The 18,566-nt window shown below is 38.7% G+C and overlaps 2 protein-coding genes across 2 annotated transcripts; both read left to right on the plus strand.

The window, feature by feature from the left end:
* The first annotated feature begins 4,689 nt into the window (after nt 1–4,689).
* cnn2 (calponin 2) lies at nt 4,690–12,165 on the plus strand. Its single transcript, XM_037788472.1, has 7 exons — nt 4,690–4,872; nt 7,927–8,048; nt 8,161–8,227; nt 8,667–8,804; nt 8,926–9,042; nt 10,336–10,482; nt 10,759–12,165. Exons 1-7 carry the CDS (start codon nt 4,819–4,821, stop codon nt 11,062–11,064), a joined length of 951 nt encoding a protein of 316 aa, XP_037644400.1. The 5' UTR covers nt 4,690–4,818; the 3' UTR covers nt 11,065–12,165.
* A 2,640-nt stretch (nt 12,166–14,805) lies between these two features.
* Nucleotides 14,806–18,553, plus strand: rps15 (ribosomal protein S15). The gene is made up of 4 exons (XM_037788473.1): nt 14,806–14,948; nt 15,328–15,413; nt 16,778–17,012; nt 18,391–18,553. Exons 1-4 carry the CDS (start codon nt 14,868–14,870, stop codon nt 18,502–18,504), a joined length of 516 nt encoding a protein of 171 aa, XP_037644401.1. The 5' UTR covers nt 14,806–14,867; the 3' UTR covers nt 18,505–18,553.
* The last annotated feature ends 13 nt before the right edge of the window (nt 18,554–18,566 follow it).

The following is an 18,566-nucleotide window of genomic DNA, read 5'->3' on the forward strand; positions in this document are numbered from 1 at the left end:
GATGAGTAACTGCCCCCTACCCCCTTGGGTGTGTTTTCTCTCAGACTCTGACTCAGTCCTCTGCACACCTGCATGATGTAATGGCACATGTGTCCTCTGAAATACAGCTGTATTTATGAGGAGAGACACCTGAGGTTACGTCATCATGAGTTTCCAAACTGTTACATCTTGTCTTGTTAGAATCTGATGAGTAGGACAGGAACCACTACGTCAGGCTGATGTTGCACAATCCCATGAAATCAAAATTATGTCATTAGTTGATATTAGGGATTATTTTCATTATTTATTAAAGTGCTGTTGATTTTCTCAATCAATTGGTTTTCTACAAGATGTCAGAATAGCTCCATATGATGTCTTTTTTTTTATGTAACCAACAGTACTAGAGCTACAATGATTAATCGATTAATTGTCAATTATTAAATTAATCCCTAACTATTTTGATAATCGATTTAATGGTTTGAGTCAATTTTAAAGGAGAAAAAAAAGTCAAAATGATCTGATTCCAGCTTCTTAAATGTGATTATTTTCTGGTTTCTTTACTCCTCTATGGTAGTAAACTGAATATCTTTCAGTTGGCAAAACGAGACATTTGAGGACGTCACCTTGAGCTTTGGGAAACACCAATTGTCATTTTTCACCATTTTCTGACATTTTATAGATCAAAGAACTAAACGATTAATTGAGAAAATATTCAAAAGATTAATCGACAATGAAAATCATCGTTGGAGCCAAAAACCCAAATGTATTAAATTTACCATCATATATGACAAAGAGAAGCATTAAAACCTCATGTTTGAGAAGCTAAAAACCAGCAAATGTTAGGCTTTTCTGCTTGAAAAATGGCTGAAAAGATTAATTATTGATTTGTCTGTCAATCAATTAATCGACTAATCATTTCAGCTCTGGTAATATAGACACACTTTTGTTCGCAGATCGACCACAAGAAATGCTTCTCATCATTTGATCACTCTGTAGAGCAGCGGTTTGTAGACAACGTGGGACATCTACGAGTGCTTTGATAGATTTACACCCTTTCAGTGGTTAATTCTAGGTTCATTTTTAGCATGAAACCTCTCAGTCAGAAGCTTCGCGACCTCTAACATACTTTTGCTCAAGATGACACCCAACTCAGTTTCCAACATAAATTAATTCAGGTAAAAAGAAGTAAAGTAAATGTACCATGGAACCAGACTAGCTGAAACAAATGTCCATTTTTAAGGCAACTAGCTGCATCTTTGGCCAATGTCATTTTCCTAACTGCCTAATAGTCAATAGCTCTATCTTTATCAACAGCCCTATTGTCCTTAACTTGATTATGGCTGGTCTGGAAAAACAACTTGGTATGTGACACAGTGAGTAGGCTTCGTTTTAGAAAATATATGTTGGTGCAACTGTTTCTGTCTTTATTATGTGATGATGCAATGTACACGTTTCCTCCAGATGTCTCAGGAACAATCAATAATGACATGTTGCATTCAGGCTGAGGTGTAACTTAAAACATTTAACACTTAAACCTGCAGTAGGCAGAATGTTTTTGGCATCATTGGGCAAAAGTTCCATAATTACCTTCCAGCATTTCATAATTCAAGTGTTCTGAGAGAAAACTAGACTTCTGCACCTCCTCACGGCTCTGTTTTCAGGCTTTAACAAATCTAGACGGTGACGGGAGACTTTGGCCAATCACAGGTCATTTCAGAGAGAGTGAGCGTTCCTATTGGCTGTGCTCTGGCGTGTGGGCTGTGCTTGGTATTTCCTCAACTGATCTCAACATGGCTGCCGGATCACAAACTTTCTCATTTAACAGCCAGACAGTACACTACAAGATGATTCTGAAAACATTTGAGTCGAGAAATATTACAGAATATTGATTCATATTTGTCACTGTTTGTACGGTCAGGATATTACGACGGAGTATTAGGGCCACATTAAGGGATAAAGATAAATCTGAGTTTTCGAGAATAAAGTCGTAACTTTATGGGAAAAAAGTAATTTCCTCCTCCACAAAAGAGTTAGTTTCCCCTCGGTCCGTGTGGTCCTTTCTTTGGAATAAACACAGTTACTTGCACAATCTTTTCAAGGTCCTGATACTTATGATAATGTGGAGCTGATGTGCCAAAAGATGAAGTATTTCATTATTTGTGAAACCTATACTAAAGTATGACTTCACAAGACGCTCCACGTTCCTCATTTTCACACAGGCGGCACGCTGCTCTATTTCCCCTCTAAAATAACATGAAAAATTACTACTTTAGCTGTAAATGCAAAATAAAAATCAAAGTTTAAAAAAAAAAAAAGAAAAATTACTACTTTATAATAATATGACTTTATTCTCCTAATATTACGACTTTTTTTTCTCGTAAACTTCTGACTTTATTCTCATATTACTACGACTTTTTTCTCGTAAACTTATGACTTTATTCTCATAATATTACAACTTTTTTTCTCGTAAACTTCTGACTTTATTCTCACATTACTAAGACTTTTTTATCTTAAAGTTATGACTTTATTCTCATAATATTATGACTTTTTTCCTCGTAAACTTCTCACTTTATTCTCATATTATGACTTTTTTCCTCATAAACTTCTCACTTTATTTACATATCAGGACTTTTTTTCTGGTAAATTTCTGACTTTATTCTTATAATATAATCTCTCAAGCTTTTCATGGACAGAAACGTGGTTTCACTGTCTTCATGGTGCAGGCCATACTTGCTGTTTCAATGTGAAACTAAAAGAAGAGAAAGAAAAAGCCCCTGTGACCCCAAAAAGAAATCCCCTGGCCTCTCCAACTCTCAGTGCGGTTAAATTATACACTGTGTCATTAATATGTAAAGATGCTTCTTCTTTGAGGTATTTATTTATTTCATTTTATCTTTTATTTTATTTGTCTTCTTTGTTAGATAAGTGAAATACATGAAATGTCATGTCTCTCTTTCTTTGAAATTCTGACTAAACATTTCATTGTATACTTGAATTACTAATATTGTTAGTCTGTCTGTATGTGTATATATGTATATATGTTTATATGTAAAATTAAATAAAAATATTGTTTAAAAAAAAAAAAAATGTAAAGAGTGAACAGTTGTAAATCAGTTATTACTCTGGAGCAGATTTTACACATCGTGGCGTGTGAAGGGAAGCTGTGTGTGTTATCTAAAGCCCTCATAGCACCGACATTACGTCATCTCAGTAGCTCATAAACTTCTTTCTTTTCAACAGTGACTCAAAGAAAGTGCGACAACTCGTCTGGTCGGCTGCCCGTCTGGTATGCAGGGTGATGGTGAGACCAGAGACCAGGGTGGGTCCTGGTTCAGGTTCACTCCCACCATTCAAGGAATTCGGGAAGTTTCCTTCCATATAAGGAGTTTTTGATGTCAATCGCGATCTGAGGAAAAGAAGGAGAAAGGTGGAGTCTAGGATCGATTAACGAAGCGTATCACCAAAGAGTGTACAGGAGAAAGCAAGAGGAGTCCTGTCTGCGTATTTCCTTGGTTGCTGAAAGTTCCCTCGTCTGGAAATCAATGGGTTTTCTTTTAATGGGTTTTTAGTTAGAGGTCTGAAATAAGGTCTGTGGTAAACACAAGCGTAAGAGATTTTAAAGTTTTATTCTATGACATAAAATACATCAGTAAATATCTCACTTGTGAATTTTGAAGCCTTTATGTCATAGGCGCAGTTTGAACATTAAAGGTCCCATATTGTAAAAAGTGAGATTTTCATGTCTTTTATATTATAAAGCAGGTTCAAGTGCTATATAAATACTGTTAAACTTTCAAAATGCTCAATATACGGAGACATACACACAGCCCGTATTCAGAAATTGTGCGTTTGAAACAAGCCGTTAGGATTTCTGTCCATTTGTGAGGTGACAAATATACAATATATAGATCATTACACAGTTTTAAACATAAAAATTCTAAATGTGTCCCAGTTTATTTCCTGTTGCAGTGTATGTAAATAACGTCAGCTGACAGGAAGTAAACATGGACCCAAGCTGTTGCCTAGCAACACAATTCCGTTGCAATTCCGTTGAAATGCACTAAAACGGAGCGTTTCAGACAGAGGGTAAATACAGGTATATTCAGACAGACAGAATGAGGAAAATAAATGTTTTTTTTAACATTACAGCATGTAAACATGTTCTATTAGAAACACAAAATACAAGTATGAACCTGAAAATGAGCACGATATGGGACCTTTAAGTATAGTTGACAAGAAAAATGTAAAGTTACAAGTTAAAAATTAAATACAAAAATGAAATAAATGTTCTATAACTTCAAGTTTAGTTGACAAGAATAATTTAAGTTAAAAGCTAAAAATGCATGCAAAAAAATCCCAAATAAATGCATACATATATATGAAGTGGTCAAGGTAGGTAGGTAAGGTTGCTTGTTTTGGGCTCTTTTGGGGGGAAGAGTTGCTTCTTTTGGGCTTGTTTCTATTGACCTGGTTGCTTGTTTTTATTGACCTTGTTGCTTGTTTCTATTGACCTGGTTGACCTGGTTGCTTGTTTTTATTGACCTGGTTGCTTGTTTCTCTGGCATCACTGCACATGTGTCGTTTTGGCGCCCTTGTGTTGCTCTGGTGAAACCATCAGCAGTGAACTATCTTGACTCTCTCATCGCCGCTCTTCGCTCTGAACCGTGGGAGCGCTCTAATTGGAGGCCGTGAAAGAGAAAGGAAGTATTTAGTTCACTCCGAGGAGGTTTCATTGGAAGAGAAAGTCGCAGATTATCTAGAACAGCGTTTCTCCTCAAGTAGAGCTGTCTATAGTTTTTGTTTTACCCTAATAGAAAAAAAACACAACTCTTTGACACAATGTCTTTTAACAAAGTGAATGGCTACGGATTAACAGCGGAAATAAAAAACAAGGTAGGTGTAAATATATATATATATTTTAATAATCATATCATACACAAAGTAACTTTTTCTTCCCATCATGCTCTCTCTCATTGTGCTACTTTTCCTCGGAGCGTCACCTGGCCTCCATTTTGACACGCAGGTACTCAAGAGGTGGATGGAAAAACGATACAAAGAGAAATTAAAAGTTGTTTTTTATACAGGATAAACGGACTTTATATTAGTTGAGTGTGAATACTTTGCAAAAGTGTGTATTCATGTTGAGTTTTACAACTTTAGAAGCAGACTTATTGATTCCCCCGTGCAGGAGACAAAGTTAAAATCAGACTATGGGCGTTGTCCCTCTTGGCAAAGAAGTGTGTCGTTGTGGCAAATTTGTTATCCTCGTTTCCAGCATGATCTATTCCCACAGACAGGGCAGCTGGATGCCCGGCGTTGTGACCTGCATTAGCACTTAATGTAATTCCTATTAGTCCCTGGATTATTGGATGTCATGCATCCACTTTATTCCCCCTCTCCTGTGTCTTTTTATTGCTTCTTTTTGTAACAATAGTTTCCTACTTCCCCCATTCCCTTTGTGGTGTCCTTCTCTTTTGATAAAAACGTTACCATCAGTGCAAGAAAGGTTTTCTCTTTTAGTTTTTGCATTAAAAAGTCCTTTGAGTTGACTAAAGTGACACAAACCAAACAGTCTCCAAAGTGACCTCCACTCTGCGGTGATGTGTAACTTCATTGAGTGCGTCCTTGATGAGGAAAAGCACCTTGTTTATTTGGGCCACCCGGATCCACTTAAAATGCCAGGGCTGATGCTGGAGATTACTCTCCTGACCTCGTTTATTGTGCATAACCATGGGAACTTCCCCTTTAAAAAAAGAAAAAGTGTTATTACTATTTAATATCTTGGTTATCTTTTTCCTGCCTGCTTTGTCCCCCTTTCTTAATGGAACAATAGTCTGAGTTGCAGCTAATCTTGTGTTTCTTTAACTCACCTTCAACTGATTTTTTTTTTTTTTTTCTTATTATCTGCATTCCTTGTCTGTGCCCTTGTATGGGAGAGAAAGGGGTCACGTCCATCTACAGAACAACATGTGCTGGGACGTAAAGAAAACATGTAGATTTCCTCTGTCTGCTACCAGTGATGTCCTTGAAGGGGATGGCGGGTGGGTGGGTGGTGAGGGGGGGAGATGCTGACTTGAGTGGTATTTCCTGCCATCGGTGACGTAGCCACTTCTGTGAAATGTGAAGCATACGCTCCTCCTAGCCCCCCTTTAACTTTTTCTTAAAACTCATAGAAAATCAGAAGTTTTAAGAGGGCTCCAGACTAACTCTTTTACATTGGTTGAACTTGTGCACCTGACTTTTTCATTTAGGTTCACCCAAAATTCTTCGCCGTGTCTTTTGGCACCGCAATAATACATATTAAGCGTTATCTTTTTTGTCAGTTCTCATAGACATTGGCATAATGTAAATGATCAGAAACAGGATTAAAGGTGCAGATAAAGATAAGTCCGCTCGGTCACATGACTCGGTCACGGGGTCCAGACGTCACGGTTTGGCGATCGTCGCGGTTTGCGCGATCGTCACGGTCTGGGTCTCATTCACATGAACGGAGGAAGGAAAATAACTCTGGATTCAGCTATCAGTGCATTTTACAGCTTTTAGGACCTAATGATTTAAATAAGGGCTATTAAAGTGTTCATACTGGTGAGTTGATTCACCTTACAAAAAAAGTATCCACTGAGTTACAGACGTCTCTCTCCCAATGTAAGTCTATGGGCAAAAGCCTTTTTGGGCCCAATGGCATCACGCGCGTCGGACACAGAAGTTGTCGTACCGACCATTTGGCCACTATGAAAATTGGGATCAACGACCTCCGCTCTTCCTGGGGGCTTGAGACAGACCTGCTAAATGTCAGGCGCACTGGTGCGATCAATGAAAATGTTTGGTCGCACTTGACATATTTTTGGTTGCATGTGGAACCAGAATGGCAATAAGCAGCGTATTCATTCATTGCATCAACACACACAGTTGTGTCTTATATCCAGCCGCTGCGGGGTAAATTCCTCACGTTCAGCCCGTCTCTGTAAATTGCATCTGTAGGAATCTTTGTGGGCAATTAAATGGCTCGTGTTTTTTTTTCAATATGGGGATGAAATGTAATTAGAAGACAGACATTCCTTAAGAGTACAACCAGCTGTGAGCCGAGTGCAGCCAGCTTCTATGTATAGGTTAGACTGTGGTTCGGCTTCTCATGGCCCTCGGGACACAGAAAGAGACATTGTTGGCTGATTGTGGGTTTGCACGGAGCTCTGTCAACACGTTATCGTTTACAGGCGGCGAAGAAGTCTATACCTGTTTTAGTCCCACTTTTCTCTCATTTCTGCTTTCCAGTTGGTTGCACAAGCGGACGTTGTTTACAGGACTACAATGCTCTTCCTGAATGGCCTCTTTCAGTGCCAGATTTTCTCACACTTCAGTCATCAACCAAAAAAAAAAGCTTGTAAATCAAAGTCACACCTCAACAGTGACGCCTTTCACAAGAAAGTCAATCTTTGTGCCATGTTAAGCCCCTTTAAAACTCTCCACTCCCTCCCACTCTCAGCTACTGCCTTCCTGTGTTTCAGGGGAGAATTTAGCAGTTCAACAAACAGGATGTCCGTGCGTGTGTGTGTGTGTGTGTGTGTGTGTGTGTGAGGTCATGTCAGTGTAGCCTTATTTATGAAGGCTAAATAAGACAAAACCCCCTCTGTAGACGCAGCATACTACACTGAGGCAAAGTGAAATTCAAGGCTGACCATGAAACATGATCACATGCAGTCATAATAAACTATTGGGGAGTTAACATATTGCGGCTCAGTTATCTTTATGAAATTCCTCTTAAATGGCATGTGTGTCTGCAAGTGGGAGGCCATCCGAGACAGGAAGGTATTTTTTTCATCTGGTAACAAAGAAGAAGTCTGTGACAAACTCTATGAATGCATTTACTGTTTAACAAATCACCTACTGGCTGATGATGATTGCCGCCAGTGGAACATATGTGACCTTTTGACCTCTCCTCCCAACCAGATTGCACAGAAGTACGACGCTCAGAAAGAGGAGGAGCTGAGGGTCTGGATCGAGGACGTGACCGGCGCTTCCATCGGGCCCGACTTCCAGAAAGGCCTGAAGAATGGAATCATTTTGTGCACGTAAGCAGAGATGTCCGTTACACCACGAGGGCCTTGATCGTCTGTTTTATTATGTACAGTTATTCAGAAAACTTACAGTATTTCCTCTTTTTTTTTTTTTTTTGTCTCACAGCCTTATCAACAAACTCTCTCCAGGCTCTGTGAAAAAGACCAACAACTCAACGCTGAACTGGCATCAGGTGAGTTAGTTATGCCACATGCTTTTTAACAATCGAGGGTAACAATCTTTTGATGGCAACGGTGCATTGACACTAATGATAGTCATCAAACGGCTCTCTTGTGCTTTGAGAGCGTTTCCAACCAGTTAGGATGTCGGCACGCATTAATCATGCTAGGTCACGGTGATACTTGCATGTAGGCAGCTTCTTCTGCTTTTGCAGCGCACTGCTCAGAGCAGTGTCTGAAACTGGTTTTGTACTGACATGCAGCCACTCACAGTAAACATACTCCCTCATTTAAGACGGGCTGAATGTTGTAAACACAAACTGTTTTTACAGCTACAGGACTACTTCCTATTGATAAGAAACTTTAAAATGATATGCAAACAGAGATATACTTGCACCTCTATCATTCTAAAAGCAGCACACACGTTGTTGTTTTGTTTTTATTGGTTTTTAGATGGATAACCTGACGAGCTTCATCTCAGCCATCACAAGGTACGGCCTGAAGCATCACGACATCTTCGAAGCCAACGACCTGTTTGAGAACGGCAACATGACGCAGGTCCAGACGACGCTGCTCGCACTCGCCAGCATGGTGAGTCTTGAAAATCTAGCGGTGGGAGTAATGTTCTCCTTTCATCTCTGTCATAGAAAGTTAAATTATTGTTCTTATGGTGAATGGTTGGATTTTGACAACCGTCTATCTGTTCTCTCAGGCAAAGACCAAGGGCTGCCAGTCGCGGGTGGACATCGGGGTGAAGTACGCTGACAAGCACGAGCGGATGTTTGATGAAGAGAAGATGAAGGCTGGACAGTGCGTCATTGGCCTACAGGTATAGTTATGGAGATATATTTTGGAGATTCCTGGGTGAGCAGCAGGGTTTAGATTAGATTTTACTTTATATATGTATATATATATATATATATATATATATATATATATATATATATATTTTTTTTTTTATTATTTCAAACATGTAAAAATATATCTATATAAAGAATATTATATAGAATATAAGAAAACAAAACCATACCCAACAAACTCTCAATAACACTGTAATTCAATATTGCATGTCCAAAAAAATGGTGAGTTGGCAGCAGTTTCAAATCTGAAACTCTCCAACTATGATCAAACCAGGAAAAAGTGAACGCTTCGTACATTTTCTTTGCCGCTAAAGTCTCCATACCTAGCACATTACTACAAGTCAGCATGTCACATGATTGACGTTTATGTTGGTACAGGTCTGACAGTGAAACTCAAGGCTGTGTTCGACAAAATAATCAGATGTGACGGGACAAAATATTCCCAGGTTGTCAATAAAGGAAAAAAGTATGACATGACTGTGAAATATTAATCCATAAAATCAGTTATTAATTTGATATTTTTGGCTGAATCTGACAGCTGCTCGGAAAGCCGAGCTCACTACGGCTTGTGTCGAAACTATTGCGAAACCAGACTTTGTCATGATCTTATGTCAAGCATAACATACTTCAGTATAAATGCTGCTCATTGTTCCAACTCTGTTTTGTTATTTTCCGGTTGACATGAGAGCTACCTACACGGTGATGAAAACTTACAATACAACATTTGTGTATGTGTAGTCATACCTGACAGCTGACTGAAACTTTAAAGTACATGTTTACCTAGTGTCACTCACATTCTTGTTGAGATTATGCAACATGCTACCACTGTTTGTTGTTATACAAGGTCAGCTGCAAGTGCAGAGCTGCAAGTGGTTTCAAGCAGAGACGGTTCAGAAAGGAGACCTTTCTCTGTCTCCGCAACACATTCCTGCGAGATCTGGCAACTAACGTTCGCGAACGCCCTAGCTAACTAATTTTATTAATGCTAAATATGGCTGTGTAAATATCTAATGTTAGCAAAAGAAAATATAAATACATTGTGCAAATATAACTCAATTTGCCTTCATCAATTCACACGACGTTCACAATACTTACAAATGAGGATGGGGGATGGGGGGGAGAGGTGAGCACGCTATGACCGAGACAGGAAGTGTATACCATTTCAAACCATTGGTGGGGCTTAAAATGCATCATCTTTGTTATAGAGCATCTTTGTTTAAAGCAACATGTCCATTTATTGTGGTGCTTCTGTCTTTTTTTAGATGGGGACCAACAAATGCGCCAGTCAGGCAGGTATGAACGCATACGGCACCAGGAGGCACTTATATGACCCCAAAGTTCAAATCCAGCCACCAATGGACAACACAACCATCAGCCTGCAGATGGGAACCAACAAGGGGGCGAGCCAGGTACTGCAACATATTCACAACTTCTCATGAAATCATAATTATAGGACTCCAGTGGCATTAAGCCTCAGGGCATTGATGTCCTTCCACTGCTATAAACTAGTGCCATGTTTAGACTTGTTGGAAGCTGCAAACTCCTGGATTGTCATCAGCAATGTGACACTTGATCTGCTATCAGTGAACTCAGCATGTTGTTTAGACGTGTTTAATGCCTATACAGGGGAACAAAACTGTTCTTGTTGATTCTTATTTTCTCTGTCCCCCCCGTCTCAACCACAGGCTGGGATGACGGCTCCAGGGACAAGGCGCGCCATTTACGACAACAAGCTGGGCACGGACAAGTGTGACAACAGCACCATGTCCCTACAGATGGGCTACAGCCAGGGCGCCAACCAGAGCGGCCAGAACTTCGGCCTGGGACGGCAGATCTACGACTCCAAGTACTGTCCTAAAGCCGAGGAGGTTCCAGAGGAACAAAACGGGGCAGCCGTCGCCCGGGACTACATCCCAGATTTCCAAGACGAGGGTTACCAAGGTTACCAGGAAGAAGAGCAGGTGTACCAAGAGGAAGGGACAGATTACTAGAAGGAAGGAAGGCTGCTGAGGAAGGGAAGGAGATTGTCTGAAGGACACAGAACAGAAAGAAAAACCCTCAAGGCTCACAGGATGTTGCACCCTTTTTCTTTGGTCATATCCTTTTTTTTAGTATTGTATGAATTTGTTTTGTTACCCTGATTAGTGCGAAACCAATGTTACACATATCATGATGAACTGTATTTCTGTGATTTTTTTTTTTTTTTTTTTTGTGTGTGCATTTAAAGTGACCATAAAAGCCAATATTTTTGGCTTAGCTAGTTTTCTATCCCAGGGATTTCTTTTAAATGTGCCAAAGCCCTACTATTACTTCTTTTTTTTGCTGACTCATTAGTTACATTAAGGGAGATCCCCATGGTTTTTGTAAGGGGAACATGAAACTAAAAGTGAAACATTAGGGAGTTTTTTTTAAAACCATTTTTTAAGAACTTGTATTGATCAAAACACCGATGCTTGTGTTTTATCTGTAATCGCTGTATCATCTGTGTAAGCAACATAATTCCTGTGAATGTACATTTGTTTGTTACTTCAGTATCGTCTTCATGCCCTCAGTATTGGTCATTGACTTACAGCAGTGAGCACTTTTGGTTGTTCAGACAGATGAGGGAGCAAAATAGTTTTTAGAACAAACTAACCTTTTCATATTCTGTTTCTTTTCATTTCACTTTTTTTTAATGGTAGAAATATTTCCTTTGTTTGTATAACCAGTCCGACTGGAGTTGAGCTTGTTTTCTTTGGACTGAAGATGGCGGGGGAGAGGATACAATAACACAAGTGAAGTTTTGAACATTCCAAGCAAGAATACTGGATCTGTTTTTTTGTCACGCGTAATGTGTAAGTTAATCAGTCTTAAATATTGGTTGATATGCAAACCAATCATACAATTTATATTTGATCATTTAAAGATTATTATTTATGCATATTTGGGATTTGAATGGGGACCGTTTTGTACCTTGACTCTGAATAACATTTGATATTGGCCTATACTTTTTACTCTGGAATAATCTTTATGCCAGTATTAAAAAGAAATGTCTGCATTGAGAAGTATTTTTTTTTTTGTGAATACGGTGTAATAAAGATTTGCATTCCTTATCATGTGTTCTTTTGGTTTGTAAAAATAATACTAATGTAAAGTTTGCCACAAAGGATTTATTCACTTAATCTGCAGTCATTGTTTAGGCCTCGGATAATAAAGGTAATGCACAAAAATCAGTTAGTAGCTGCATAAAAAATGATGAGATGACAAACTAGTTGACCAGAGATGATATCTGTTACACAAAACAGGAAGGGTCCACAAGTTTCACTATCACTGCAGAACTACACACTACTGCATAATACCTCCTTACTAAATAGACATACGATATGTTTTTAAAGGGTTGGTTAAAAGGAAAAAAGAGCCTCACTTACAGTCTAGTGGTCTCCAGCCATACACATAGTTTTGGTTATAATTGTCAAGGTTCTGAGATCTTGAGATTAGAATAAATACTTTAAAAAATCCACTTTGTATCCCTTGTATTAAGATGGAGGCAAGTAGGATGTCTCAAAAGCAGGGTAAATAAAACCAAAAGTGTCTGAATTACTTGAAATCAGTAGAGGAAGTGAGAAAATACTGTATGTGTTTTTGTGTGGGTAAACTGACCCTTTAAGTTCCTATAACAACTTCATCGTGGTTGATAAAGTGAAGTTACAGGGATCAATCCTTTAAAGCAAAGGCTAATATATTGAAAACTTTTACTTAAGTAATAGTAGCAATAATGAAAGAAATCCTGCAAAACAAATAAAAGTCCAACTTTCACATTTCATTTTAATCATGTGATTCAAAAACTTCATAGATATCCCAAAATGTTCTTAAATTTAATGAGGATAAAGTACCAAATAGTACATGTGTTTTAGGAGCTATTACATTTGTTTTTACAAGTAAAACTTTATTCTGCACTGTAAGTACAGATACAGGCATTGGGTAAATGTATTAAAAATAGATTGTTAATCTGAAATGTGGTGTCTCTCAAAATGGAAAAACCAAAGTAAGGACCCAGTACTTGAGTAAATGAATACTTAGTCACAGTGGTGGAGGAAATATTCACTTTTTAAGTACAAGTAGCAATACAACAATGTAAAAATACACCATTACGAGTAAAAGTACTGCATTCAAGTAAAGTAAAAGTAAAGAAGTATTAACAAAATGTAGTTAAATCAAAAGTCAAATTTGTAATATATTGTAGAGATCTTTGAATGAGTCTGGAGGGGAAATGTATCTTTAGTGGAAATGCTAATGGGAAGGTAAATGTAGGTGTTTCCCACCAGTTTAATCTTTAACGATGTATTTTATTTATAGTTTATCATATGTTTTTTATGTAAAATTATAATCTGAAAATCTGAAATCTGTCAAATAAATGTTGTGCCATAAAAAGTTGCTACTATATTTCCCTCTAAAATGTAGTGAATAGAAGTATAAAGTAGCATCAAATGGAAATACTAAGAACAGTTGTGAAGAAGTACTCAGTAAAAGTAGAAATACCACAGTCAAATAAAAAATTCCTGAATTCAAAATGTTACTTAAGTAGAAATACAGAAGTATTTTCAGCAAAATGTACTTAAAGTATCAAAAGTAAAAGTACTAATTATGCAGAATGGCTTCTTCCACAATGTTATAATATTATAGAATATTATATGATCACAAACAAATACATGTGAGAGTATTTAAATGTTGTAGTTCCTTAATGCTGAGCCAATTTTAGATACTTTGTATACTACTGGGTAAATTAGTAGCATAGTACTGCATCATATCATATGAACATATCATGTTTTTATATGTAAAAAGTAACTATAAGTGTCAAATAAATGTAGTAATCTAGTAAAAAGTATAATATTTTCATCTGAAATGTAGTATAAAAGTATAAAGATGGAAATACTCAGGTAAAGTACAAGTATGACAAAATAGTTCTTAAGTACATTACTTGAGTAAATGTACTCCATCACTGATTAAGTACAAGTAGCCTACCTCCAAATTGTAGGCTTCACAAGTAAGCCATAGCCAAGTACTTGAGTAAAACTTTGTTTTCCACCTCTGATCCTTTCATTAGTTAGTATACATGTCAAAAAATACAATCACATACATTTTCTTTTAAAGCTCTGTATGGTTTGACACCAAGCTACATCACTGAGCTCCTTACAGCCTATATGTCACCGCATAACCTGAGGTCCTCTGACTTGGCTCTACTGGTTGTACCCAGGTCTAGGCTGCCATCAATGACCCTAGACTGTGGAACAGCCTACCTCGGGACCTCAGGTTAGCTAGCTCTACTACCAATTTTAAATCTCTTTTAAAAACCTATTTTTATTTAAAAAAAGCTTTTTAACTCCGTAAGGCAACAGCTTGGTGCACCTTTTTCCCCACACTTTATATTGTCCTCTTTTGGCTCATGTGTAGTAGCTTATTGTTTTGATTGTTTTGTCTTTATGTTTTGTTCTTTTATTGTTGTTTTTATTTTGTCTGTATTTCATTGTATCTGTGCAAACACTTTGAAACTATGTTTAGAAAGGTGCTACACAAATAAAGATTATTATTGTAATTATTATAATTATTATTATTTACTGTTTAATTTTTCCGCTTTTCTTCCTCTTGATATGTAAAACTAATACTGTACAGCTATATTATGACTCTACACGATAATAATAAAAAAGGGACACGTTGGTAAGAAACCTGACACTGTACAGAATGAAACCAGAGTTATTATACAACAGCATCACCTGCTGTTCACACTGGTGAACCACCACCGGAAGTCACCACCCGGATGTTTGATCTCAAATCGCGCGATATCAGGCCTAACGAGACTTCAGCCCGTTCTTTTCCTCCCGGAACTTCAGGCAAGATGGTAGGTGTTCAACCGATCGTGAAGCTTGTCAAAATGCAATCTATGTGCATCTGAACTGTAAAATCACTGATTAGGATAACTGTCAATATCATCCGACAGTTATACACATTCACTGACTATCTAGTAGAAAATCGTTGCTTAAAAAGCCACATAAATGTGTGTTTAAAGGCACTGAATTAGCCGTTTGTTGCTAAGCTAACCCGGTGGTTCAACGTATCCTAGTAACTAAACATGACATGACTTTAATGCATTGTAGGTTCCTGCGAGGGTTAATAGTCCCGTAACTGTTAACCAGTGACATTGAATTACTTTGAAAGCATTTGAACAACAGTAATTGTACAAGCTTCACACTTATTCTGGATTATGTCTCTTCTTCCAGGCGGATACCGAGATCAAGAAGAAGCGTACCTTCAGGAAGTTCACCTACAGAGGTGTGGACCTGGACCAGCTTCTGGACATGTCCTAGTAAGTAAAACACAACACACTGGGGTTGAACAGCTGTGGCTGCATGGTGGTCAGCTGGAGCCACTGGACTACCTGTATTTGACTTGTAAACTGACATCCTCCTTCATAGGGATGTCACAGTACCACAGATCTAGTAGATTCAGGAAATTCAGGTTTCCAGCATCACAGTTCCATAGTGCAAAACATGTTAGTAAAAAGTTAGTAGTGCAAAGTACAAAAAACTATACCAGATATAAAAATACAAGGAGATGAATAAAACTGTTAAAACTGAATATAGTGCAGGGTAACAGCTGTGATACAGGACTATTAAAAAAGTGAATATAGTGCAGAAGAGACTGTTCAAAATGAGTATAGTGCAGGGTAACTCCAGTAGCTTAGTCTATGACAGTGCACTGTGTGCATTCTGTCCTGCAGACCGTCCTCCTTTGTCCCCCCCCTCCCTAGAGAGGTAGTAGTTGATACCAATACCAGTGAATTTACACGATTCTCGATACCAATTCGACACCATGGTTAAAAAAAACAATAAATCCCATGTAATTCAACACGCACTCCTTTTATTAAAACATTTGAACATTACAAAAGACAGTTGCATGTAGCCTTCGAGTATTTAACACAAACAATATTGTCTGGAAGTCTGTCTTTGAGGTGTTTTGCTAAATTGTAATAAATGATTTCCTCTTTGGAAAGACAAGTACGACGGCACCGTTACTGCACCGCATACTGGTTTTTGCGAAACTATTATTACTCCTTGTAAATCCGCCTCGAACGCAAAGTACTTCCATACCTGACTCTTGCTATTTGTTTTCTCAGCGAGTTGAGGCGGTGGTAGCGCTGCAGCAGCAGCTGCCATCTTTCACGTCTTGTGGTGTTGTTTTTTTTCCGTGCTGCTGTTACGGCGTTCTTACACTTGTAAACGTATACTGCCCCCGTTAGATCCGGAAAAATCGCATCTCCAGTACCAAATGACCATTACAGGCATAATGGTACCGAAGAAAACGAGTACCGTCACATTTTTAGAATTTTGGTACTGAAGTATCGGTTCTTGTTACATCCATACTCCTAAACAATGTAAATCTTAGCTTTCAATCCAATGATAAAGTCCCATGCTCAGCCCCTAAAAGAATGTTTTATTGTCGCTCAAATATGAGTTATAATATTGAGAGATTTACAGTCCATCACATTAAATGATTTATAAATTTGGAGCTCAACATTTAACAACGGTAATAATGAGATTGAAGCTGACTGGACATTACACTGAAACAGAAAACACAGGCTCCAACTTAATTGAATGTGAGACGACCGAACGGTTATTTAAAAAATGGCCAGGGGCCTCATTGACGATACCATCCTCTTTCCCTGTGTAGTGAGCAGCTGATGCAGCTCTACTGTGCCCGTCAGAGGAGGAGGCTTAACCGTGGCCTGCGCCGCAAGCAGCAGTCCCTCCTGAAGCGCCTGCGCAAGGCGAAGAAAGAGGCTCCCCCCATGGAGAAACCAGAGGTGGTGAAGACCCATCTGAGGGACATGGTCATCCTGCCTGAGATGGTCGGGTCCATGGTTGGAGTGTACAATGGCAAGACTTTCAACCAGGTTGAAATCAAGGTGAGATGTGCTATAGGTCAGGTGGGAGGGAGAGCATATTTGTACATTTTGAACCCCCAGCTTTCTTGAACCTCCTGTCCATCACCAAGACCTATGGAAAGGAGGCTGGGTCAAGGGTGGACATGGGTCTTGGGGTATGGGGTATAACACATGCGCAGCGTAACTGAAGCTGCGGTCGTGCGTTGCAATTGGCTCAATTTCGGAGAGTGCGGGCAACATTTTACTGCGCATGTGTTATACCCCGGAGATATGACACGTGACCCAGCCTCCTTTCCATAGGCCTTGTCCATCACTTTACCATGCTCCGGTGAAGGAATATCACATGCAGGTCCAACAAAAGTTGACATTTGGGGCTAATGTAGAACATCATAGGCATGAATTTTGGCAACAATAAGGTGGGGGTGTATTGCATTTGTGTATCTAGAGCATGGTAAATGAACGATGGTTCCATTATACACATAGAACCGTCCATAAATGAACAATGGTTCCATTATACATATAGAACCGTCCATAAATGAACGATGGTTCCATTATACATATAGAACCGTCCATAAATGAACGATGGTTCCATTATACACATAGAACCGTCCATAAATGAACGATGGTTCCATTATACATATAGAACCGTCCATAAATGAACGATGGTTCCATTATACATATAGAACCGTCCATAAATGAACGATGGTTCCATTATACATTCAGAACCGTCCGTAAATTAACTTTGGTTCCATTATACATACAGAACCGTCCGTAAATGAACGATGGTTCCTTTACACATACAGAACCTTACATGAACAATGGTTCTATTATACATGCAGAAACTTAAATGAATGATGGTTCCATTACACATACAGATCCGTGGTTGAAGACTTGCTGCAAGTTATATGGGTTGTAAGGATAAATCTGTACTGGATGTATTGGAACATTGATGCATCACATACAGCAGATGATATGACGCTGAAAAAATATTTTGGACAATTGGCATGCCTGTATACGATTCAGTTATACCTACTTGACTTATCCACTACCTGAAGAAAATATCCATCCACGCTCCGAGTACAAGACAAGTCTGAAATCTCGACCAAAGAATTGCAGTGTGTAATATGTGTACGACCTTAAAATATACCTGTTATAACGTCCAATTTGTTTCGAAGGAGGCAGGATAACGGTGCTGATTAAAACATTGCCTACAGGACCTGTTGGCAACTGACACTACTTCCAGAGTACACTAACTCCTAGCTCCTCCATTCAAAAGCACCAATTAAAGCTTCTAGTTCTAAATAGTCACTTTCGTACTACATACTGTACATGCAGCTATAAGTGAACCTAAGGCATTTATCTGGTTACCTGGTTACTAACATGTTTCTCTTCTCCACAGCCTGAGATGTGCGGCCATTACTTGGGCGAGTTCTCCATCACCTACAAGCCAGTCAAGCACGGTCGCCCCGGTATTGGAGCTACACACTCTTCTCGGTTCATCCCACTGAAGTAGAATGGCTGTATTCTTTGTATAAATAAAAAAAACTGGTTGCGCCACAAAACTGGTCTGGTTTG

This window comes from Sebastes umbrosus, chromosome 12, assembly GCF_015220745.1.
Source record: "Sebastes umbrosus isolate fSebUmb1 chromosome 12, fSebUmb1.pri, whole genome shotgun sequence".
NCBI classification, from domain to species: Eukaryota; Metazoa; Chordata; class Actinopteri; order Perciformes; family Sebastidae; genus Sebastes; species Sebastes umbrosus.

Excerpts from the sequence above, each read along its gene's own strand:
- cnn2 (XM_037788472.1), top strand. The coding sequence starts at position 4,819 with ATGTCTTTTAACAAAGTGAATGGCTACGGATTAACAGCGGAAATAAAA. Across the intron at positions 8,049-8,160 it reads AATGGAATCATTTTGTGCAC|CCTTATCAACAAACTCTCTC; the intron begins GTAAGCAGAGAT and ends TTTGTCTCACAG. Across the intron at positions 9,043-10,335 it reads AGTGCGTCATTGGCCTACAG|ATGGGGACCAACAAATGCGC; the intron begins GTATAGTTATGG and ends GTCTTTTTTTAG.
- rps15 (XM_037788473.1), top strand. The coding sequence starts at position 14,868 with ATGTTTGATCTCAAATCGCGCGATATCAGGCCTAACGAGACTTCAGCC. Across the intron at positions 14,949-15,327 it reads CCGGAACTTCAGGCAAGATG|GCGGATACCGAGATCAAGAA; the intron begins GTAGGTGTTCAA and ends CTCTTCTTCCAG. Across the intron at positions 15,414-16,777 it reads CAGCTTCTGGACATGTCCTA|TGAGCAGCTGATGCAGCTCT; the intron begins GTAAGTAAAACA and ends TTCCCTGTGTAG.